A 25473-nucleotide genomic window follows, 5' to 3' on the forward strand; every position below is an offset into this window, starting at 1 on the left:
GGACTCTTGCTTAACAAATCTCCACTCATGGTAGGCTTTTGGCTAAATGGTGGTTATGCTAGGTCTTTGCTTGGTCATCATACTTTCCTTTTGGCTAGCTAGGGTACTCTGGGGAAATAAACACTCCTTCCTAAATGTATATTGAGGTTGAGGTTTGGGGGTGCTCTTCATCTTTACTAGCATGGTTTTGGATCATTTCCATAATGGTTTGAGGGAGTGGCCGACGTAATAAGGTGAGAGAGTTGTTAAGTGTCAGGGATTACCTGAGGTAATGGTTTATAAAATGAAGGACTAGGCTTGGGGGGGTGTTGATAGGTTTGGGGTGCCCTTATCTAAGGGTACAATAACCATCTCATGGAGAAGCTTAAGTGTTATAGTTCTTTTCTAGCCACTAAATCAGTGGTGGCCAAAGAGAACTATCACTAAATCACTGGTTGTAATCCATCCCCTCTCGACGATAATGCTCTATTTCATTATACCTCTTGTGGGGGTCACATAAAACTTGCAAGACATAGGTTTAGTTCCAATATAAAATTTAGTCTCAAAATAACTGATTGTCATGGATTAGAAATTGGTTACCATGGTAATGCTGGTTGCTGCTAGGCAGATGGTACGAGGGTTGGGTAGCCTAATGAGATCCATGTCTTCCAAGGCAACATGTTGTGGCCATCCCCAATGTTAACTAAGGTGGGCCATGCAGCTTAGGTGGTCTTCTTAGGGAAATTCTAGCTCCAGGCGACTAGCTCCAGGCAAGCGGGTTCCACCGCTAGTTTTGTTTCAAATATATTAAGCATGAACATGGATGTGATTGTGGCAGTGTCTAATTGTGCAAACCTTGTCCCAATTCTATGGAAGAGTGTCTATAGTTGCAAAAACGTGAATCTAATTCTTAGAGTTTGCAGGCGCTCATATTCTTAGTCCTCATCGTCACCATCCCAAATCCCACATCTTGTGATAAGCCCTCCAGCAGATATCAATTGACGTGGTCCGAGAAGTTATGTCAAACTCATTGGCGAGAATGCCTCAACCCATGGGATGAGTCTTCCCTATTTTTAAGTTTATTTTCAAGGTCTAGTTACCTTTGTGTACATGAATTTGATTAATTTCCTAAATCATAAACCGATCTTATATCTCTCATGTAAATATGATTAGTTTCCTAATCTTGAACCAGCCTTACATCTCTCATGTAAGGCCTTTCGAGGATCATGGTGTCTAAAAATCCATCACCACCACGAATGTGCGGTGGAACTTAGCCCGAAGGTCTTAATATATACATCCTTATAAACGAGGTTTAGCTGTGTTCCCATCACGTTGCTTGACTAGGAGGCTCGTGTCTATAAGTGGTGGGCTTTCCTAGGTCTCCCAACAATCCTTGGTGATTATACTGACACCAACACCACCATCAAGGATTGTAAAGACCATCGTGCATGTATGTAACATGATGTTCATTTCCTCGCTTTCAAAGTAGTCTCCCAACTTGTTCATGGGCACTTTTAGTTATCCTTTTATCTTGGGTAGAAGAAGAGCTCTCAATTGGTATAACTCATTTTCCTCCCTTCAAGTTTTGGTCTGTGGGCTCTTAGATTCCTGGTCATCCAGTTGGATAAGTTTGTAGTTGGATAATTCTCTCCAAGTTAAGAATTTCCTTGTAAAACTTGCTCGGACTTGAACTTTCAAGGATAAGAAGGTTGTGAGATATGCTATAACCCTCTCGTATGATATTCGCCTGCTCAGTTGGTTCATACTCACTTGGAGGTGGACTTGGACATGCTAATGTATAGGGGATGTTCACTGATCGTTCCCTAGAAGGTGGAGCCTTTGATGGAGTCGAAATGAAATTGTCACCTATCACATTAGAGAAATGGTGACAATGATGACCCATGAAAGGCCAACTTGCACCTCTCCCAATAAGTCTTCCTATCACATTGGAGAAATGGTGACTATGATGACCCATGATAGGCTGACTTGCACGTCCCAATAAGCTCTCCTTCATTGCATTTAACAATGTGGAATTTGGTTGTATTGATTCTAGAGGTAGAGGCTCCAAAACTGGCTCTTTTTGTGGCTTCTTAAATGGTTATTACGGGTTCGACTACCTTCGGCATGCTCTCAGGTGAATTAATGGACTTTTCACAAAGTTATGGTGATATTTATGAAGCTACTTGGTGAATCTAGGGCTTGGATGAATGTGGCAACTCCTGTTTCTAGGAGTTTTGCTATTCCTCCCACTGACATCTATGTTTAAATGGCCCATCTCATCCCAAAACTCCTTGTGGCTTCTTGAAGTATATCCGAAGGAGTCTTGCCTTCTTAATATGAAAGAACTCTGTTGAATACTAAAAGTTTACTAGGACCTAAGGTTGTGGGTGGGTTTGAGGAGGTATGATTGATATGCACACAATCAAGTGGATTATCATTTTCAATAGCTCGGATCAATTTTGCATCAAAGATTTTTCCTCTAGTAAAATAGTCTCTAGTGTTTCCTGGTTTGAATGTATTTAGATACGTGTTTTACCCAGGTTGTAGAAAATACTTGTTTTGTGGAGTTTGAGTTTTTTTGTTTTTAAACATTTTTTTCCTGGGTTGACTCATGTTACACCTAGTTGTAACACTCACATTTGTTATAGCTAGGTTGACTCACTCACACCTAGTTGGCAACACATGTTTTTTTTTTTTGGCTGGGTTGACTCACTCAAACCTAGTTGCAACACACGTTTTTTTTTTGCTAGGTTGACTCATGTTACGCCTAGTTGTAACACTCACCTCTTATGCTTGTTATAAGTCACACTCACCACGTCTCATGTTTATTATAGCTCATGCTCATAGATTTTTTACATGTGATTATGAACTCAAATCTCTTGGCCGAGACGTGATGATTTTCATGATTGTTTTTTTTGTTGATTTTACATGCTTTTAAGCTATCAATTCCAAAAATACATAAAAAAATATGAAATGCACAAACATAAATTAACTTCCCACTCTAATCCACACCTATAATGAAGCTCAAAGCTTATGTTTTTAGAGTGGATTTTCAACATATTCCACTCTTAACCATAATTGTAAGCTATTCCTTTAGTGCAATGAAATCTAAGCCTTGTGAGCTTCAAAATCATGCAAAAGGCCAATGAAATCAGGGTTTTCCCCTTCTAAGATATACAGCTAGAATGCTAAAAATGATAAAGTACACACATCCAAGGCTCCAAAAACTGTAAGTTTTTAGGAGTGTGACCTCTTGATCACAACACTGAGCAAAATAAAAAACAATAAACTAAACACATTTAAGGCTCAAAAACTGTATGTTTACCTCCTGATACATTAGACAATATTAGGTGTTTACCTCCTGATACATTAGACAATATTAGGTGTTTCCAATAGCTTGGAATGAATGGACAAACCGAGCTAAGCCCCTAGGCTTTTCCCTATCAACAATGGCACCAAATATGTTCAAGAGCTTACCTTTGTTGAGAAATGTGGTGCCATGAGCGCAAAGTTGGGGCAAGGCATAAGTAGAGAACTAGGATCATGAGTAATTAGCCACATCACACTTGGGCAATATCCCACATGAGCACATATGCAAAAGTTGTACCTCTCTCATATGAAAGGGGTAATTTTCAAGGAATAAGAACAAGATGCTCTTGAGCCTCTCTATGAGTATAAGCCTTAATCTTGTAACATGATTGAGCTTAAGTTAAGCTTATAGTAGTTAGATTAATGTTTTCATTTTATGTGTTATTAGGTTTCACCCACAATAATCACCTAGATTAGGGTTTGTATTTGCAAGCTTCCATAGCTACATGCCTAGTATCCATGTTTATCAACATGGTATCAGAGCCACCTGCTCTCATGAACCATCTCACATTCATCTCTATGCATGTATGAGTCCATAATTAAGCCAAATCTTAGTTAATTAGTCACTAATCCCACCTTATCCATTCTCCCCATTTGTGGCCAAAATTTGAGCTACTCGTTCTCCTCACTTAAGGCACCATTGGGTGAGATTTTCACCCACACATTGGCCTCATATAGCTCCAAAATCCACCATAGGAATTAACCAAAATCACTTCCTGTGTCGAAAATCGGTGCTGCCCTTGCAGCCTGGTATTTTGCATCATTCTCGTCGCTTACTCCAAATTGGGCTAATTTCTCTTAACCACATGTTGTCTATGACCTAAGCTACCTACAGCTTAAATTTGGTGGCATTTCATCAACCAGGTGAAGTACAGGAAGTAGAAAGCCAATCGCCACTTGTCATGAATTTTTGAGCTTTTAGATTTGATTTGAGTTGGAGATTTCTAGTGGGCCAATGTCTCTCTTCAAGGACAAGAGCCATGCAACAAAAGCCCCTTGAATGGATGTCTTGATGAGCTCAATTTGAGCCTCCACTCTCTTGACCTCTTAATAAGTGTGATTAAGACTAATCAAGGTCATTAGTATAGCTAATTACCTCCTTCCCTCCATAAATCCCTCACCCATCATTCCCATAACATCTTCTTCGTTTGGCCTCCCACCATCTGGACTATACCATGCTCCCTTTTGTGAAACTCTTAATGATGCCATTAATTGGTCTTTCACGAACCATCTTATCCCACAAGATGTAGGCCCCAATGACATTCTAGCTACCCCAAGCACTTGAGAAATCGACACTCTCACTGATAGGTTGAGCTTTTTTGACATGTGGCTCAATCACTCCTTCAACCGCTTCTGTAAATGAGAAGATTGCAAAGTTAGAATCTGAGCTCAAGAAAGCAAAAACAAAAGTCCATAGGCTTCAGAAAAAGATTGTTGCTACTATCGAGGCCACCCAAGAGGAGATACCCAAGAGGAGCTATCCAACACTCACAACCAGGATATGGATGCCCTTAGTCTATAATACCAATAGAACTAGAAGTAGCCAAGAATGCAACATCCCTGACACATGAATCCCACAAGGACTAACTTCTAGAAGGGGTCAAGTAAGCTAAAGCCAAAGAGGCCCAAGTCATCCTTGTGGCTAACCAGTTTGAAAAAGAGGGTGAGGATACCCTCGTTAGGGTATCTTCACGAGGGTGAAGATACCCTCGTTAGGAGAGACAACCATATCCCTGACTAAATTCCATCCTTGTGGCTAACTGGTTTGCAAAAGAGGGTGAAGATATCCTCATTAGGAGAGACAACCAAAGAGGCCTAAGTCATCCTTGTGGCTAACTAGTTTGCAAAAGAGGGTGAAGATAACCAAATCCCTGATCGAATTCCATGAGGTGTATAACCAAGCCATGGCGAAGTGGATAGCCAAGAGAAATGTCCTACCAAGAGCTTCTCCAATACAAAGAAAAGCTCATAACCATGGCACACACCGAAATCCATAAGCTAACAATCATTACCTTGTGGATGGGCATGACTAGAAGAAGATGGATATTCTTCTCTCGTGTTGGGCAACTGACCTCATAATCTTACCAACCCTAGTGGATACCCTTACCCTCATCAACTACACCATATCCCTTTACTTGCCTCCAGTCAATATCTAACCCAATCTCAACCCCCACCTTCCACACCATCCTAGCCCGCATCAATACCATGTGGCAACCAACCCTCACTACCCTCTTCTTCTACGTCCTTTTGGACACTACCCTTTACTTTCTTCCATTCAATATCTAACCCAATCTCAACCCCACCTTTCACACCATCCTAGCTTGCATCAACACCATGTGGCAACCAATCCTCGTCGCCACCATCTTCTTCTATGTACACGCCATCTCCTTTTGGACACCACCCTTTTGTACTCCATTGAATCCCACCCAGTTGTATCCAACCTCACCATGTGATGCCACTTGCTCATGAATTCTACTCTTTACTGAGGAAGATCACTTCCTTGAACTCATGACACTCGGCCTCAACTACCCCATTAATGAAGATCTACTTTAGTGTGCCATAGTAGCCATGAAGTCCCTCATTTGCCAAAAGGAGTGAAGTTAACCTACCACCAACTTTGCCACATGCCCACAGAAGAAAGAGGCATGCAGTGTGGGGCTTCACCTTCAAGAGAAGAAAACCTGTACATCGATGAGGTACGCTCTTTTCACAGTTTGGGTGACAAAGTAAATCCCTAGGAATGTGTAAGACCTCACATTCCAAGGCAACTTCCATGATAGCCTTAATACCCTTTGACATGGCTAAAATATACCTAGTGAATCATCACATGGATAACATGTTTGCCTAATGGAAGAGCGGCCACTCGTGGCACACTAGAGTAGGCTGGAAATTTATTGATCCAAGAGACTACACAAGTGCAGGTCATTCGGGAGTACTAATTACTAGTTGAGTGGCACAAGCCCTATCTCCCTATACTTGTGAGCTCTTGTCTTCTCTACTCTTGCTTGTATGCTAATTACTAGTTGAGTGGCACAAGCCCTATCTCCCTATACTTGTGAGCTCTTGTCTTCTCTACTCTTGCTTGCTTGCTTGTATGCTATTGGGTTCTTGCATAGTATATAGATTGCTTGCTTGAATAGATTTACTTATAAGTTGCTCCCTCTTATTAGTTTTTTTTTTTTTTTGGTAAGAGACAATCCCATTGTGAAGGCTATTTCCTTCTTGCAGGCATCTAGGCAAAGTAAGCTCTTCCTTCATCCTCCCCATACTTGTGAGCTCTTCTCTTCTCTTCTCTTCTCTTCTCTTCTCTTGCTTGTATGCTATTGGATTCTTGCATGCTAGATGTGAATAGGCTTGCTTGTATGTTGCTCCCTCTCATTAGCTTCTTCTTCATGTACCTTCTGTGAGAGACAACCATTGTAAAGGTTATCTCCTTCTTGCCTCCATCTAGGCAAAGGAAGCTCTTCCTTCATCCCCATAGCTATAGAACATTCCGATGTGACAATGGAGTGAGAACGCAATGGATAAGCTAACACACCCACATATTGCGAAATTTTGAGGGGATTTACAAGTCATAACTTATGGTGTTATGTGAGTGTAAGGGAGGTGGTTTTTGGAAGGGTGGACTTAAGCTTATAAGCTAGAGGGTAAGGGAGATTTTATGGGGGGAGGGTCGGAGTAGTGGAAAATGGAAGTAGGGGATTGGTTTCTACTTGTAGTTCACAATATGTGATCTAGTGGTGTAGGTCGAAAACTTGATCAGTTTATCAGTCTTTTAAGTTGACTACCCATGGAAACAATTTTAGGACGGTACATGAAGGCCTTTGTGCTTCTAGCACTTACACCCATGCCAATTACATGGGTTGCATCTTGCCACATGTATTACAATAATACCTATTATCTGATTTTTAAACCTTAAATAGGGGTACTTGAGTTTCATTATTAAGAATCATAAGTTTAAAAAGGGGTATAGTTTTTTTTAAAAAGAGGCATGTAGGTGACGTCCCCTTTCTATGGGAAGTGAATCCCCTGGGGAAGATTACATTACGGCTCAAAGGTAAAATCCAATGAAACTTGATTTGGCAAGACTAAGATAAGCACTTGACTTGAATACTCATGCACACCCTCTTTCCACACATAGAAGCCATGCACAGAGAAATACCCTCCCCCCTTTCTTCTTTTTGTTTAAATTAAAAAACCGTTACGTGGTTTGTTCTTTTTTGTTTAAATTAAAAAAACCCTTACGTAGTTTGTTCTTTTTTATTTAAACTAACCCCCAAACTATTTTTAAATAATAATAATTTTCAAAAGTTTTAAAACAACGGGGGATTGCGGCCACGAAGCAGGGGCCAATGGGAGAGACGAGGGTAGGGGTGAATACGAGGTGGAGGTGGTGGCGGTCGGCAACCATCGTGAGCCGCTTCTCCGCCCAGCATGGGCAGACATCCGACCGTAAATGGCCGACGGGCGTATTTGGCGGCGGCGGCAGTAAGCATTTCAGCTGTGTGGAGCAGACATTTTTAGCTCAGTGGTAGGCTTTTTCAGCTCTCAACGGCAATCTCAGGACGAACCGCCGGTAGATGGGAGGCGACGGGGGGTATAGAGAGAGAAAGAGAGAGAAGAAAGAAAAAAAACTAGTCTAAAGAAAGCAAGAAGTGGGAGGAATAAGGAGGAGAAGGCTAGAATTCGAATTACCTCAGAAGTGAGAGGAATATGGAGGAGAAGTCTAGACAAAAGAAAGTTTAGAACAAGGGGAACTAAAAGAAAAGAAGGAGAAGAAGAAGAAAGAGAGACCAAGCGTAGAAGGAGGTGAACTAAGAGAAAAGAAGGAGAAGACGGTAAGGAGGGAACCAGAGAGGAAAGTGACAAGAAAAAGAAAGCAAAGTAAGGTTAAGAGGGGAAGAAGAAATAGAAAGGAGTGAAGAGGAAGCAAGAAAATAAAGGAGAAGACAACAAAGCGAGAAGAGCTACAAAGAAGGCTAGGCTACAGCGAAGACGAAGTACAAAAAGCAACAACAAAGCACCTGAGTCTTTAGTTTCACCAAGGTTGTTTTCTGATGGGTGTCATGCTTGTTTTTGGTCAAAAAATACAGCCACTTATTTTGAATGACCGTAAAAAAATATGATAAATTATGAAAAAACGGACATCTACTAAATCCACACGATGGGTTGTACCATTGACCAAGCTTTCGCTCACCATGGCCCCCCCCATCCTTGGAAGTTGTTGATGGTGAGGCTTTATGCAAATGTCCTCCCCAGTGCATGAGTATGGATATGTACTCATGGAGCAACTGCTACATTAACTTAGCCAAAAGAAAAGTAAGCTATAAGCTTAACAAAAATATATTGGCTATTGAAGATCTTGAGAGTTGTTGGTGATATTCTACCATCTTTAGGTAGGCCATATGTGTGACACCCTTGAGGCAGTAGGTGAGGCTTCTGGTTGGTTACCACTGGGATTGATTGAACATACAAGCTCTTGTGTAGGTGCTGAATGCACGAGAGTGGTTGAGAGAGTTGCTTGGGTTTCCATTCTTGTTGAAATTTAGGCGAAGTTGTTGGGGTTAAAGTCGGTGGTGAGGCTGTCTTCACTTTGTTCGATTTTGTCAATCCATCATAGTATCCTTGTTGTTAAAGAACGTGCATAGGCACCCATCTTTGATGAACATTATAAATTGGTGGCTGATGCTTTTGGTTCTAAGCCCTTCTTCTTTGTGCAAGCTTAGGGGACTTTGTGATGCGCTTGGAAATCCAAGCATTGGTATTTCCTTGGTAGTACTCTTGTGCTTGTTTGCAGTAATCTTTTGGGTACCCACACTTGCTGAGATGTTGGACTTCGTTGAGAAACTCGCATAGGATTTTGTGAACGGTGATGTGGAGTAGTTTTCTTTTTCCTTGGCCTCTGAGTGCTGCACCGAGGAAGAGGCCTTGAGCTACAAGTAGATGCTTCTCCACCCACATCTTTGCTTGTCTTGGTGGAGTTTTCTTTTTGGTTGATGCGGAAGGTTTGGGACCCTCCTTAACATTGGTTGGCGATGAGGTTATAGGTTTGGAAATCATGTGCATTTTTGGCGATGATGAGGCTAGAGTCTCTTATGGAGTGGCTATCAATAATGATGCTTTTGAGTATGTAGCCATCTTCTTTAGTGAGGTTTGTCAATGAAGAGGCATAGGCTCTAGGGCTTTTTCTTTAAGTTCCATTTTAGAGATAGATGGTGTTAGTTGGGGACCTTCTTCTCAGGAACAACTGTTGATTGCAAGTTTTTGGCATTGGATTTCGTTGGTGAGGATGGAGTGGAAGGGGTAGATGCTTTGTCCAAGTTGGTCATTGATGCAGATGATAGGTCTTTATGTAAAGGGGCTTTCGAGAAAGAGGCTTGTAACTTTTTGCGTTCAGTATCATAGAAATCCATTAGGGTTGGTTCCTATTCCTTGCAGTATGGTATTGTCAACTTTGTGTCATTGACCATCATGACGACCCTATCGCTCGCAAAGCACAGTGGTGCTTGGGCAGCAACAGTCCATCTATGTCCCAAGATCAAATCTACGTCCAACACATACTCAACCACAAAAAACTTGCAAGTAAGGGGATTAGTTTCAATATACATTGTATGTTCAAAGTACCCCAAACATGGCATGTTCAAGTCTTGTGTGAATGGAATTCTTTCAAGATGAGCCGTGAGTGTTGTTGACCTAATAAATCCCATAACTCGAGGGCCATGAGATTGTGTTCTCATGTTGGATAAAGCTGTGCTTGGACTATGGTGATTTTATTAGAAATTTCCAATCCAACCATAATTCTTGGAATATTCTTAGTAAGGTATGTTGGAAGTTCTAGTTCCTCTCCAAGGTCTCGTCCTCTCATAAAAGCAATTGCACAATGCCTACAGGAGTGTTCAAGGTGACTGTTTGCATGGATTCATCAAGTGAATACAACGAGTCACATATCTAAGTTCCACCAAGGATGACATCATACTCAAGGGGATCTGTGGTAACATGGAATCTAAATTTCACATCTCCATCGATTGTTTGAGTAGCATAGCTAAAGTAACCTGGAACTTCTATGTTTTGTCCATTGGCTCCTCTTGCAAGACCATTGTCTTTAGGGATGATTTTAGGTTGTCCCAATGACACCCAAGTTTCTTTTGTCATGATGCTGTGACTAGCTCGAGGGCTATTCAACGCACGTTTGCGCTTAACATCATTGCTTGTAGGGAAATCTAACCATATCATGATAGAATCTTCAAGAGGAACCATGGATGTTTCAGTTTTTGTTTCAACTTCAGATCCCGTTTCAGTTTCATATTCATGAAATATCTCTTCAATTGAGAATCGTTTAATTTTTTCCATGACTCACATCGTGAGTCAGAGTTTTATCCGAAGGATAAAGTCTCTAATGGTTTCGTTTGGTTTACGCTTGATTGAACAGAGTTCTTTTGCTGCACTCCACCGATCACCTTGTCTTGATGAAAAGCCATGGATAAAGGCTGACTTCAAGGTTCTGAAGTTTGATGAACCATCAACTAACTTTTTCTCTAAGCATAGGTTCAACGCATGTACATTAGTGGGGCAGTTTGGATTTCCAAAGGCTTCACATCTCTGTTCAAACATTTGAATGAATTGAATAGGATATGTCGTTCCATCGTATTTACCCATAATTTTGGAGATCTATATGACCGTATTTTTGTATGAGTCACTGAGGCTGTATGTGAGTGCTCTTGATGGCAGGGACTCATTGAGTCCTTGGGCTATCCCCCTTCCTAGACTAGTCAGTATGTCCAAGGTGTGGGCATCCAGGGGTTGGAAAGGGTTGGTACCTATAGGATTTATGGAAATGTTAGGTAAAGAACCAAAGCCTAGTCGGATTGAGTGACAGGGGGTGTAAAACCCGATGACACGCTTATTGTAGGGATGGCAAATGGTATTGGGAGAGTTGTAGTTGGGGCATAGATCTCAATGGCTCGAAGATGTCAGCCATGGGGTTCAGTCTCTATCGTTGCCAGATCTTGATGTTGCTAATTGCTCTTTTAATGAGCAAGCACACGTGTTTTAAAATAAAAAAGATTTTATCACAGCCCGTTTTATAGCCTTAGGAGGCTTGGTGGCGTACTCTTCGTTGGGTCAAACGAGTTCGTTTATCCTATTTAGCTTAGACGCTACACGCATGTGAACCTCCTAAGGACATTTTTTTTGAAAAAAGTGCATGCTAGTAACTTCCCAGATGGAAGAGGAGGTCCTAAAACCTATTTTCCATCATTGTCTTAAGACGAAAAAATTTTGCGAGAATTTTTTCCCTGTTTGGCAACACGTTTTTTAGCATGTTTCAAAAGGAACTTAGAAAACTCATAAAAAAAGTCAACCTTTTTTTATGACACCCTCTTACACCCTTCATAAATGACCCCCAAAATGGATAATTTGACATCTACTCATTGAATGCTCATTAACTCATTAGCCTTAATGAGTTATCTAAAAAAGTGATTAAAAATTAATCAAAGATTAATCCTTTCACTAATCTTTCTCTTTCACACTAATCAAAGACTCTAATTAACCACTAATCTCTAATTAATTCACATAATTGAGTATATCATTGGATAGAGCAAGGGAATGCTAAGCTATGTACATCATCTAATGTGTAAATTAATTTATAATTAGAGATTAATCAGACTTTTAATTTTAGACTTTTCTTTTAAGGCAAAAGTAAGCAAAAAAGAGTCAAATTTCTCCAATTGAAAAAGAAATTGATGTAATTAGGTGTTTTGAAGCATGTAGATGCTCTCAAAACACTCAAAAAAACTAATTTTGACTACTTACATGATCAATTTGGATCCCAAATAATCTATTTTCTAATTTTTTTATCTCTTACAGTGGACTAATCACCCTTAATGACAAAACTAGTCAATTAGGAGAAATTAGTCATTTTAAAGAGTTTTTTGATATTTTTTTGGAGAGATTTTTGGAAGGATTAAGCTACTCCTAATGGTTGCTAACACTCTAATGCATACAATTCCAACAAAAAACACACTAAAATTAATGATTTTAGTTCTATGTTTAATACTAAAAAAAGCTTACATTAACTAAAAAATGCATTCTATTGCATTGTTTGATGCAATGGATGCAAACTAAACCTAATACACTCTATGTGCAAGTCCTAAGAACATGAAAAACCACATTAACAATAACAAAAACTAAAAATTAAGCTAAAAATTAAGCAAAAATCATTCTTTACAAAAACAAAAAAGAAAGCTATTCTAGACCAAATCACCATCAAATCCACATCTTTTTCATGGGAAACCATTAATCAAGAAAATGGGCAACAATGAGTAATGCGTAGATTAGAGAAAAAACGATGGAAAAAGCCAAGGGATGGCTCCCCCCGCCGCCGGCAGTGGCACCAAAAATGTTGTGGCTCATTCTAACCCCCCTTGAAACACATCCAACAAGAGATTACCTGGTGAACCGCAACTATTGTGAGGATCTTTCCAATGGCCGAGCTCGTAACCTTTGAGGTCTCCAAGCTCTACAACTCCTTGAGAAGCAATTCCACCACACCTCCCGCGACCGTTGTCACATTGTCGTGTTACACTATGTGTACTCGTCTCTCCTCTCATCTCACTTCACTCACACACACTCACTAGGATGCATTAGGAAGAGAGATTATCAAGAGGATTAGCAAGAATCTATTGCACAATGGGAGAGTCTATTGTATTATGAAAGAAATTCACTTATATATATGGCCATAAGTGTTCACACTCACTTAAACTGTCGCTGGCCGGACACTTTAGGCTCATAAGAGGCCTAATGCTATTACAATAACTCCTCTCATAATATATCCATGAAGTACATCACTTGAGGACTTCATTCTAACTTACTACCATACGCTCTTAAAGCGAGAATCGCATAATTACTTCGTCACACCATTACGGGCGCTTGTCCAAGTTGTAGATTTGCACATCATTGCTTGATAACTTGAATGTATAACCTTTTGGTGTATCTATCTTGACTCCTTGATATTTAAGATAATGGTAGCTCTTGTTAACCCCAAGAATGGGTTAACAAGGATGCTAAAACAAATCCACTAGTAAACCCCAGGGGGCTCTTTCCTTGTATAAGCCCAAGAGGGACCATAGCTTGTGGCACCAAACAATCGAGGATGCCAAACAAATCCACTAGCAAAGCCCTTGGGGCTCTTTCCTTGTATAGGGCCAACCCACCCTTGCAAATCAGGCCTTGCATCAACCATTTTCAGTCCCATAGTACACCACTTGATATGCTTCCTAACTCAAGGGACAACCAAACTCTATCTCTCACACGCTTGGGAAGCACAGGATGAGATCAGTCTCGCCGCCCGACTACATCATCCTTGACCATCGGCACCTCTGCAGAATCGGCAACATCTTCACCACCCAAGCTTGGTGATGCAAGGATGTAGTCCCATTAGGAAGGGGGGTTATGTTAACCACTTTGCAAGCTAAGATGGTTTTATCTGCATGAACTACACTAAGATGCTTTGCCATTTATCCGACGGGTAACAAAAGGTAAGATGGTACTAGACTTTATAAAGTAGCCTTCCCTTGAGCTTAATACCAAATAGGGAAGCTACCAACTTCATGTGCAAACTTGCTTAAGACTAGAACTAGTGAACTATTTTTTAGTTTTGTATGACCTAGTGTGAAAGCTAGTCATTTGTATTAAGTCAATTTTGACATTGACCAATAGGCATTCATTCCCTTGCAAAACAAATTACTTGTTTGGGTATAGGCTTCTCTCCCTCTCATTAGTTTTGTCTCCACCCATATCTTGTCCTCTCAATACTTAGCAAATATAGCTATTTTAATTATTGTGATAACTCACTTAAATTTAATGTCTTGCTAATTTTATACACTTGGCAGTGTGTAAATGTAATTCATAAATCAAGGTATCTAAGCATGTGATTTATTACATCATCCATATAAGCATCTTGTTTAATGTTCATACTTACATTTTGAATTTTACAAAATCCACCTCCAACATGCTTGTAAAATAAGTTTAGGAAAGTCAATAAATACTACTATAATATACTCGTTATTACGTGTGGTAGTAAAGTCAACTAAGTTTAAAGTCAATCCTGCTTTGTTTCTTTTCCCATTTTAAAATAAGTTTAAAATATAGTTGTTCTTACTTATGCTATTAAAGTCACCAAGTTTTAAGTCCACCTTGCTTTGGTTTTTTCCCATGCTAAATCATAGTAATACTTTCTCCTTTTTAGCACTATTATTTTCCAAGCCTAAATCTGTTGGTTTATTTTTTTCATTCAATTTTTTAAAGCTACATGGTTGAACCTTCATGACCAAAATTTGTAAAACCTTTTGATGTTGCCCATGTTGGATATTAATACTCCACCCTCACTTTGTATTGTCCAATCACTGAGGCTAGCTCATGTTTGTACGTCTCCCATTTTGAGGAGTAGCCATGGTTGAGAGCAGCTTAGGCACCCAACATCTTGGTATTCACACAAGGTGGCCTATGAGGCTGATGGCTTAGAGATGTCTTGGATTAGATTTGGCACATTGACTACATGCTACGTTTGATAGTTATCTTATAATGGTCCACACATGGATAGGTCGACTTTACTCTTTGACACCCTGTTCCAGCATTACAAGACCCAAACAGAGCCTAAGATAAGCCCAAATAGTCATGGGATAATGGGGAAACTGCTATGCAACGTCTAGTATGTATTTATAGGTTGTGTCTACACCACACAGATAGTGGCACTGACTATGACTATGGACCTACATGGTTATATCACGGATGCCTTACGTATAGAGGCCTATATAGATACACGGTCAGCCCCTTGGAAGCCATGTAAGTAGAATATGACACCATCTTGAAAAAACCACACTTGGACCTTGTAGATCATCCTCCAAGGTATAAGATATTTGGTAGCACTAAGTGGGTTTACAAAGCAAAACATAGATTTTATGGTACTTCAAAAAAGTCCAAAGCACTAAAGATTTTGCACAAGTTGAAGGTTTTGACTTCTAGGAAACTTTTGCTCCTACAGCCAGATTAACCACAATCTACACCTTGCATTGGCAGTGTAAGGGGGATGATATATTCTACAAATAGATGTAAAATATACTTTTCTCAATGAGAACCTCGAGGAAGAGGTATACGTGGCAACAACCACCTGGGTTCGTAGTTCCCGACTTTGAAAGCAAAGTTTGCAAGTTATGGAAGGCACTTTTTTACAAGGCTGAAATAGACCCCACGAGCATGATACCTGAGGATTGATGCTTACTTTGTGAGTATTGGTCTCTTATGCAGCCCTTTAGATGCAAATTTGTATGTCTTTTGTGAGTAGGGAAAGTATATGGTCATTGTTCTCTATGTAGATGACCTCATCTTAACAGGGGATCACTAGAAAAAGATCTCACAAACACAATATATGCTTAGTGCAGGGTTTGAGATGACAGATCTTGGGCTCATGCATTATTGTTTTGGGATTGAGATTTAGCAAAGGCCAGATAACATTTTCATCTCTCAACAAAAATATGCGACTGAGATACTCAAGGTATTTGGCATAACTAAATGCAAGGCAGTTGATACCTCAATGGAGGTTGATCTGAAGCTATCCACCATCAAAGACACCTTAGACCTTGTGGATGAGACCTTATATAAGAAACTTGCTGTGGTAGTCTTATTTTCTTGTGTAATACTAGACCATATATAAGTTTTGCTATTGGTGTTTTGAGCAGGTTCTCCAACAAGCTGTGGGACAATCATTGGAAGGGTGTTACGATACATCCAAGGTACCTAGGAGTACATCATCACCTACGTTGTGGGCAAAGACCCTCAGTGGTTTTTGTGACTCAAATTGGATGGGTGACTCGAACACCAAGTGCTCAATAATTGGCTATTGTTTTTCTCTTAGTTCGGGATGCATTTCTTAGATCAGTAAATCGGGACAATGGCTAAGTACAAAGTTGCATGCTTTGCATTGTGTGAGGCATTGTGGATAACGAGGATTCTACAGGATATGGGAGTGGTGTAGAAACCTACAACACTGCAATGTGATAGCCAAAGTTACATGGCCATTTCTTGAAATCCTCAGTTTCATTCTCGCATGAAACACATTGAGACTTATTATCACTTTGTGTAAGCAAGCTCATCATGTTCACGAAGGTCAAGATGGTCTACTGCCCGATGATAGAGACTTTTTTTTATATGGCATAGATTCCTTTGAGAGCTCACACAAACCTAAATTCCAACTGGCCCAAGGTTAAGGGGAGGCACCCCTTTCATGAACACTGGTAGGGGGCTAGATAAATAGCACTACCACCCCCTAATTAAGGGCACTTCAAATAAACTTTTTGAATCATTTGGCATACGTGTTTATCTCTCCTTGGGTAAAAGGGCCTTTGTTTTGTGATCTCTTAGTGCAATATTACTCCCCCTTGGTACTTTCGCAAAATTGGCCCCTTCTAGAAGTTACAGTCTAGCCATCAAACTAATTTGCTATCTTGAAAATAATGATGGGCACACTGAAGCGAAGGCATACACATTTTGGCATCTCTATTAATCTCAACTAGCCCAAGGTTGAAGGGAGGCACCCCTTTCCTGAGAACGTTGGAAGGGGATCGATAAATAGCACTATCACCCCCTATTGAAGGGCACTCTAAATCGGAATGTAATAATCATTTGGTCTCTCCTTGGCCTGTTTTGTCAAAATTTGGACCCTTCTACGAGTCACACTCTAGCGTTCAAATTTAATTTGTTATCTTGAAAATAATGATGGGCACACTCAAGCGAAGGCATACACATTTTCAAAAGCTTTTTTAAATATTGCCAAGACCTTTGCCACAAGCCCAATATGGTTTTTTTACGCCCATTTACCCTATAACAAGTTAGATGTCCTCAACCAACCACGGATAGCTCTAGATCTTGGAGATTCTTCAAAGACATAGAGATGCTTTATAGATGTAGCTCTAGCACAATGATTCCTCTATGTTCCTCCTTAGATCTAATACAAATCCATATATATATGTATGTATATATATATATACATACATATATGCATATATGTATGTATGTATGTATATACATACATACATATATGCATATATGTATGTATATATATATATACATACATATATATATGGATTTGTATTAGATCTAAGGAGGAACATAGAGGAATCCATATATATGTATGTATATATATATGTATGTATATATATACAAATCCATATATATGTATGTATATATATATGTGTGTGTGTGTGTGTGTGTGTGTGTCTGTATGTATGTATGTATGTATATATATCTGTATGTCTGTGTGTGTGTGTATGTCTGTATGTATGTATGTATGGGTATATATATATATATATATATATATGGATTTGTATTAGAAGCACATAATGTTCAAGCGACATGGCACTCCCTAGTCTCATGAACATTTTTGTGTATAGGTCTCTCTCTCTCTCTCTCTCTCTCCATACCCACTGGATCTACAACGCCTTCTATAAGCTATAAGCTAACCCCATGCTTGATATCTTTTATGGTCCCCTCCTCCTACCTACGGCCTATCCACGATTGAATGAAAAATGTGGTTGGTGGCGTGGACCATCAACAGGATAGCAAGTTGGAGATACATACTCTCTTCCCTTTGTAGGAGGTATGCAGCCTATATGATGATGATGTTCCCATTTTGTATCATGTGGCTTGGATTTGACATTCCCAGGTCATAGCACTAGTCTTTCTTCTTCTTCTTCTTCTTCTTCTTCTTCTCTCTCTCTCTCTCTCTCTCTCTCTCTCTCTCTCTCTCATACTCTTTTGAGCTCATACCCTTTTGACCTCATGACATATTTGTGCTCATACGGTTCTCATTGCGTAGGTATCTAGTTTTTTCCCCTTTTTTAGTTTTCCATGATTCAAGTATTCTCATGGATTCATGGTCTTATAGACCCACTAAGTCTTTCAAAGTTAATATTACTTTCTCTATCTCTTTCTGTCTCTCTCTCCATCCATAGGGACTTGAGGGCTTTGAAGCATTACAGGTGGTAATTTCTCTAGGCATAGCCATATATGGGCCATGAGATCCTTTCAAATACTTCTGATTCTTATTGAGTGCCAACTTCAAAAGTGGAGTTTTAAGGCACGCCCGTGCATGTAGCCTATTCTATCCCAAGTCCTTAATGAGACTCATAAAACTCTTATCATCTGAGAATGATGTTTAGTCTACCCTCTGCTTTTGCGCCCTGCTCTGCCCTCTTTTGCTTTTATTGCATAGCTTTGCCCAACTTTCCTACAACAAGAGCAAAGGATGTACGAGGCTAAAAGTGTTACAATGAATCCATGAAGTAATTATGTCATAGGAAAAAGATGAAGACAAACTAACCATATGAGAGAGAAAAAGTTACAAGGTAACCTTGTAGAGGACGAAGCATACAAGGTACCCTTGTAGTGGATGAAGCTTGTGGTATGATAAAAGTTGCACATCTCATGTACAAGTCCTCTATCTCCGAAGAATTTGGGGTGAACGTGTATCCTGTGCATCTGTGACCTTATATTAGGTCTTTACATCTGTGGCCTCACATAAGCTCTCTACATCCATTGGCTGTAGGGGAGCACTCCTATGTCTGGAGGATTCCCTTGGATCTGGAGGTCCTATGAGGAGGATCGTTTCAGCCCATCAAATGTGACAATGTGGGAAGCATAGTGGCTTTAGTACTTAGTGCTAATGTGCGTTGCCTAGTCTGTCTAGTGTGGTCATTAGAGGGTGTCTCTATCGTGGGATGAGTGAAAGAGACTGGTGATGGGTAGTCGTAGAGTGTCTAGAGCCCAAGTCTGGCCCAAAAGAGGCTCCATAAATCAGGACACTACTCGGTAGTACTAGGTTGCTGGAAGTGTGCCTAGAAGCACTGCAAGCTAGAGCAACATATCCCCTTGTCGACCGAGCCAGCGCTACCGGATGTATAGCGGTAGTCAAAGTAACTTTTGAGTATATAGAGGATGTGATAATCTCCGCACGGTTTCTTGTGTATGTGAAATATAGACAAGATGCTATGCCACCCATTGTGATGTCATAACCTTGGTCTTACCAAGGTTCGTTGTGAGGTCTTGTTGCCTGCAAAAGACCTCCATTGTCGCTAGGTGTCTTTGCACCCCCTTTATTGAATCTGATGTCAATAGTATGCCGTCTACATAGAGCAAGATGCAGACCAGATAGTGGGGTGATAAGGCCGCCAAGTCTTATCAATGAAGTAGTACATCTTATCTACGTATATGCCAAAAAGTGTTAAAGAAAATGGGTTTACCTATTTCACCCCAATTGTGCTAGTGGCCTCACTAAACATGCCTCTTCATGCTTTAACTCTTCCTGTGCTTGTGCCTTAAAACTCAATAATGTCCTGACTCCCCATATCATTGTTATGGGAGGGCCAACTCTCGAAGACATTTGAAAGTTTTGTAGAAGCCTGATATGATCCAGTGTAGATCAAGTCTTTTCCTCTCCTTTAGCTCTATTATACCCATGCCTCTATATGCCAAGAAGTTGATATTGGACGCTAGTGTGGAAGATCATGATGGTGCGATGGTTATTAGGGTGGTTCCCATGCTTATGAAATGGTGTGACTAGACCAAGATGGGAAAAAACTTGGCAAAGAGTCATCGGTCTCAACAAGGGGGATAATGTATCACATGCATGAGCAATATGATCAGCTTGTAAATCTTCGTGGTCCTTAGCATTGCCATGATGTCGTTTATGAATGGCCTTGATAATTGTGGATGTCGTGAAGAAGGTGGTTGAGGTGGATTATAAAGTTTATACACCCATGGCTTTAATTCTGATATGCAGTGGTGTGCTTTCATCATTATAAGTGCAATTGACAACAATCTTCACACCAATTTCATCATTATATCCTTTAACGAGCTGTTCGTTGAGGAAATATTATCAACAAAACATCTTCCCCACATGCTATAGCCATCAACGACACTGGGCCAACGTGCTTTGTCATCATACCATGTGAATGATGTTGCTTGTACTTCATCAAATATGTTAGGTAGTTTGGAAAATGGCATGTACATGTTCGTATCCTTAACACGAGTCTATAAGAATGACTGTAATAAGGTTGTACGATGATCAGAATTATGCGGAGCAAATGGTTGCTCCAATGACTGAGTCATGTGCATGAATGTACCTCTGTTAATTGCCAAGTTTGTATCCACGCCTGTGTGGAAAGAGTACTGTAGTCAGGTTGATTGGTCAAAGCTAAGAGGCATCATACCCAACTCTTGGAAACATTGGCTATTATCCTCATTGCGTTATGGCAACAACTCTAAAGTCATATCCACCTGCACAACATCTACATTACATGGCTTATTGCTCAAGACCTTGCAGGAGAAGCATGGCTGGCTGCAATTGGTGGACGAGCTATCAGCCAACGATGCAGAGCTACATTGGAGTACTAGTGGCATCGTCTAGGACTGCTTGGCAACCGAAACTTGGCAACGGAGACCAGCTCCATGCCCCATTACAAGGACAATACAAGCTTGGCACTCCACTGCATGATATGCCCAGCCAGGAATCGATGACAAACTGGGGACATCTCTACACCACGAGATAGTTGTTGGAAGACGATAGCCTCGGCAGGTTGGTGGATTTGGCAGGCCCGTAGAGGGATTACCGACTCCTCTGGCGTAGTATGTTCGTGTAATTTTGACCAACCTCTGTGTGGCTGGTGGGAGCTGGAGCACCTTCAACGCAGATCCAGGGCTGTGCAAAAACGGAGGGCTGGTGGGAGCACCTTCCTTCCTGGAGGCAAGGATGGAATCACTTGGCATTACAAGCCCGGATCTCCCCCCTCCGTTGACTCTGTTCTGATCCACCCCATTCGTGGCAGGCGGGCTTCCACAATTACGATCGTCCACCGATTTCCCACATTAATTCATTTGCATCGTTAAAAGAAAAAGAAACCGTTTCCTCATTTTGAAAAATAACGTGTTTAAAATAAAATATGCATCTTTCATTGAATGCTTCGTTTACCCACTAAGCAGAATTGACAGATGAACGTCAACTGGTCCATCAAAGATGGTGAGAAGTCTCTTTGTTAATCTTTTTAGTCCTGAATAATCTTCACATCGGTTCATCCCATAGCAAAATTTAGCAAGGCCTGGTTTCCAGCACTTGCAGGCTTGCACAACCTTGCTCTATATCCAGCATTTTGGAGAAAGAAAAGCTGGATCAATCATGCGAAGGCATGCCAAAGAATCTAAGTTTGCTGCAGGCAGCAGGAGCTACCATGAAGAGCAACTCCTGCACTAAGATCAAAAGGAGACCTACCATGCATTGTCACAAGGATCCTATCACTTCACTGAAATGACTTCAATTGCACTGCCCAGAGGCCATGCGGCCTCGACAAATGAAGTTTTATATTTCACCTTTTTTATCAGTGTAATCTCCTGATGTTTATCGACACCTGCCCAAAAACATACACATATATTAAGAACATTATGCACTGATTGGGATAAAAGTAGAACCAGAAGAGAAGCTGATGCTGGAACAGCACAAAGAATGAACAGGCAGCATACCAAACCCATCCACAAGGAGTGCATACTGATATGCAAGATCTAGACAGAAATAAGCACGGTCGCTCTTGTCCGTACTCGGGTAATGCTCCCCAATATCCTCCATACTCAATGCACATACTTTTTTCCCCACGCTCTCAAAATCTGATGGCTTCAATTTGGCTTCTACAGCATCTGGATCATCAATAATACCTGCCTGTACAAGGCCATGGCATCAAATTTGGGATCAGCCCTGCAACTTGATCCATATTCAGGGAAGACCTGTGTGTCTTTAAGTACACTCACTTGTGATGCCCTGTCAAAGAAGAAGGAAGCCACAAAGAGCTTCTTTTGACCATCACCACCACCCCCATTCCAGACACCACCAAAGGTGCACTGCATGTGCTCACATGCGTGCTCTTTGTTCAAAGCCTCCACAAGTAGCTTTTGGCATTTGCTGAAATCAGCACCAGCTGCTGAACCTACAGCTGTGTACTTCACCGAACCATACACATATTCCCCTGTCAAACAATAAACCATTCAGTTAGAGTGTGTCTAAATGCACATTAGGCATCACATCTAGGAAGACTGCCGTAACACCTTGGAATCCCCCTGCTAAACATGGGCAGCTTTCACTTTCCTTGACAAGTTTGAGAACCTCTGCTCGAGCTGCCAACAAACCATAGTGCAAATAACTGCAATGGGGAAAAAGATTAAAACCGGCCATTCTCATCTTCCAAGGCTATACCCACAAAGCTGCAACAACATTCTAAGATGTGCCTTAGAGCATACCTATGGACATACAAGTGGTACAACTTGCCCAGAAGATTTAAATCTTTGACATAAGCATCCTCCCCTTCCACAGGCTTAGGAGCTTTCCTTGCATCTTCTTCTGAAATTGCATATGCCATTTGCACTGAACCCCCTCCAAGATCAACAACACCAACTGTTCTGCCATAGTCTTGCCCAATATTTCCCAGCAAGTAATTGATGGTTACCTGAAAACATGTTGATTCAGATACATGTGGAAAACGCTCACGTGCGAGCGTGCACGCGCACACACAAAATAGTCGTCTTTCATACCTTCTGAAAAGAAACAAATGTTCTAAAAACATTTTGTACATTTTTACTGATATTTTCAGCTGCCAAATTTTTTAAATATCAAAAAGAAAACACTTCATAGTGAAGTTTGGGCTTTAGACTCTAATTGTAATTCTATTTAAAGCTTTGATGAGAATCGAAAATCAAAAATCGGGTTTCACAATGCAGAATGTTAGAATTTCATGATGGAAAATTGTGTATATACATATATATATCCTAAGTAAGACTCTAGTAAGTCCTTAAAAGATGGACAAACAGACCCTATTGCACTCCTTTTGGCAATGCAAGGTTATCAAACAGATCTCGAACCTGATCACAAAGGTTCAAAAGAGGGGCCTCCTTTCTACAATTAAATCATTACTTAATATATATAGTACATACCTTCAATAGTGCAAGCTTACAGATTGAGACAACTATGAAAAGTACGCTACAGCAAAAAACTTTCTCAACTAACTAAAACAAAACAAAGACTATTAAGACAAATAAGGTAATAAAGACAAACGTGAAAACTTATCTAAACTCAGCACTCCACGAAAGCTGGAGCTCCCCTGTTCGTAGCCTGTTCCCCCCCCCCCCCCCCCTTTGTCCTTCGCCTCCCTTCTGCCTCCAAACTCTTCCATCGGGCTGCCCCCCCTGTGGCACCCTCGCCTCTCCAGCGCCCCCCTCACCCTTCACCTCCGCACTATCTTCTCCCACCCCTGCCCCTTCTTCAGTCCCACCTGTGCCCACCTCGTCAGCCTAAGCCCCCTCCTTGCCCTGCTGCTTCCCCGCCCTACCCGCCTCCCCTCCGTGTCTCCCCCCCCCCCCCCCCCCCAAAAAAAAAAAAAAACAAAACCCTATCTTGCCATCCATGGCAAGTTTCGGCATCTTCCAGTCTAGCAGAACCCCAGGAGGACTCCATGGCAGCCACTCCGTCATCCCCAACGGAGGCCGCCATCCCCTGCCTCTCTTTCTGCAAAGAGGATCTCCATATCTTTGGAGGCCTCCACCTTGGTCTGCAAGATTGCGGGTAGCCCGCCTGGCACGCGGACAGTTCAGGGATTTGTTTTAGGCAAGCCTTCGGCGCGCTTGGAAAGATCACTGACATTCAACCTCTGGGGCATGGCTACTACCAGGTTGAGTTCGATTCGCCTGCAGCTTCGGACAGAGTCATGCAGCTAAGCTCCGTCGCATTGGGTACGGCCCAGGCCTTTTTTGTGAGGTGGTAGCATGGCTTCGACCCAGCATCCGACCCCCTGGCTGGCGTCTTAGGCTTTCCTGTGACAGTTCGCTTTCCAGGTCTTAGGATTGAATACCTTCCTCTCCTCTTGGTGATAGGTGGTGCTATCGGGAGGGAAGAGGACTCCATGGAAGCCGCTCCGTCATCCCCGATTGTGGCCACCGTCCCTTGCCTCTCTTTTTGCAAAGAGGATCTCCAGCTCCTCGCTTCGATAGCTGCCTCTTTGGAGGCCTCCACCTTGGTCTACAAGATTGTGGGTAGCCACCTAGAACGGGGACAGTTCAAGAATTTGTTATAGGAAAGCTTTCTCGGCGCTCTTGGAAAGATCATTGACATTCATCCTTTGGAGCATGGCTACCAGGTTGAGTTCGATTCGCCTACAGCTTCGGACAAAGTCATGCAGCTGAGCCCTGTCGCAGTGGGTACGGCCTAGGCCTTCTTTGCGAGGTGGCAGCACGGCTTCGACTCAGCGTTCGACGCTCTGGCTGGCATCTCAAGCTTTCCTGTGACAGTTTGCCTTCCAGCTCTTAGGATTGAATACCTTCCTCTCCTCTCGATGATAGGTGGTGCTATTGGGAGGGTGATGGAACCCCCCCCCCCCCCCCCAAACCGTTGCTTTGGTTCTTGCACGGACGACTGGGATTCCATCCCTTCGTATCTGCATCGCCTCCCCAGACTCAATGCCGCACACCATTTCACTCCCTGGTCTGTGGGGAGACCCAATTTTGCAGAGAGTTGAGTACTATAGCCTTCCAAGCCAATGTTTCATCTATCCCCAGATGGGACACGTCACTAGAGTCTGCCCTCGTGGCGGTCGAGAAGGCCGCCTCCAGTGCCCCCCCCCCCCCCCCCCTTCCCTTTTCTCTTTCTAGAGACTGTTAAATCGTCGGGACGCCCTTCAGGTTTTCTATCTCCTGTGGGGATCCCCGACCCTCCAGAGCATGCAACGGGCCCAGCCTCGCAGCCGTCTCCTCCGCCCCCTCCGCAGGTGAACCCTTCTCTCCCCATCCTCCCCCTCCCCCCCACCCCTCTAGCTCCCTCTGCTCTGGTGGTACCAAAACCCCTCCCCCCCCCCCCCCCCCCCCCCCCCCCCTCCCCCTCCCCTACCCCAACCTCTCCAGAGCACTCTCGCTGCCCTCTTGATCCGGAGCAGCGATAGCCAGCCTGACCCCCCCCCCCCCCCCCCCCCCCCCCAACAGCCAGTCAATTACAGTTTTTTCCGGTGTCTCCCCGTTGATGGAGCTAGCATGTTTCAGGAGTCGGTG

At 41.9% G+C, this 25473-nt stretch overlaps 1 protein-coding gene across 1 annotated transcript in view; it reads right to left on the reverse strand.

Annotated features, from left to right (window-relative positions):
* Positions 1–21325: 21325 nt before the first annotated feature.
* LOC147634187 (putative apyrase 2) overlaps positions 21326–25473 on the reverse strand; it is a 64462-nt gene continuing 60314 nt past the window's right edge. Inside the window, exons 5-9 of the mRNA XM_086805337.1 lie at positions 22681–22886; positions 22489–22583; positions 22195–22409; positions 21913–22105; positions 21326–21800 (exon numbers count right to left, since the gene is read on the reverse strand). Of these exons, the coding sequence (XP_086661463.1) occupies positions 21688–21800; positions 21913–22105; positions 22195–22409; positions 22489–22583; positions 22681–22886 (822 nt within the window). The 3' untranslated portion in view covers positions 21326–21687. The remainder of the gene's footprint in view (positions 21801–21912; positions 22106–22194; positions 22410–22488; positions 22584–22680; positions 22887–25473) is intronic.

This window comes from Cibotium barometz, chromosome 11 (assembly GCF_041138505.1).
Source record: "Cibotium barometz isolate CiBa-2024 chromosome 11, ASM4113850v1, whole genome shotgun sequence".
NCBI lineage: Eukaryota > Viridiplantae > Streptophyta > Polypodiopsida > Cyatheales > Cibotiaceae > Cibotium > Cibotium barometz.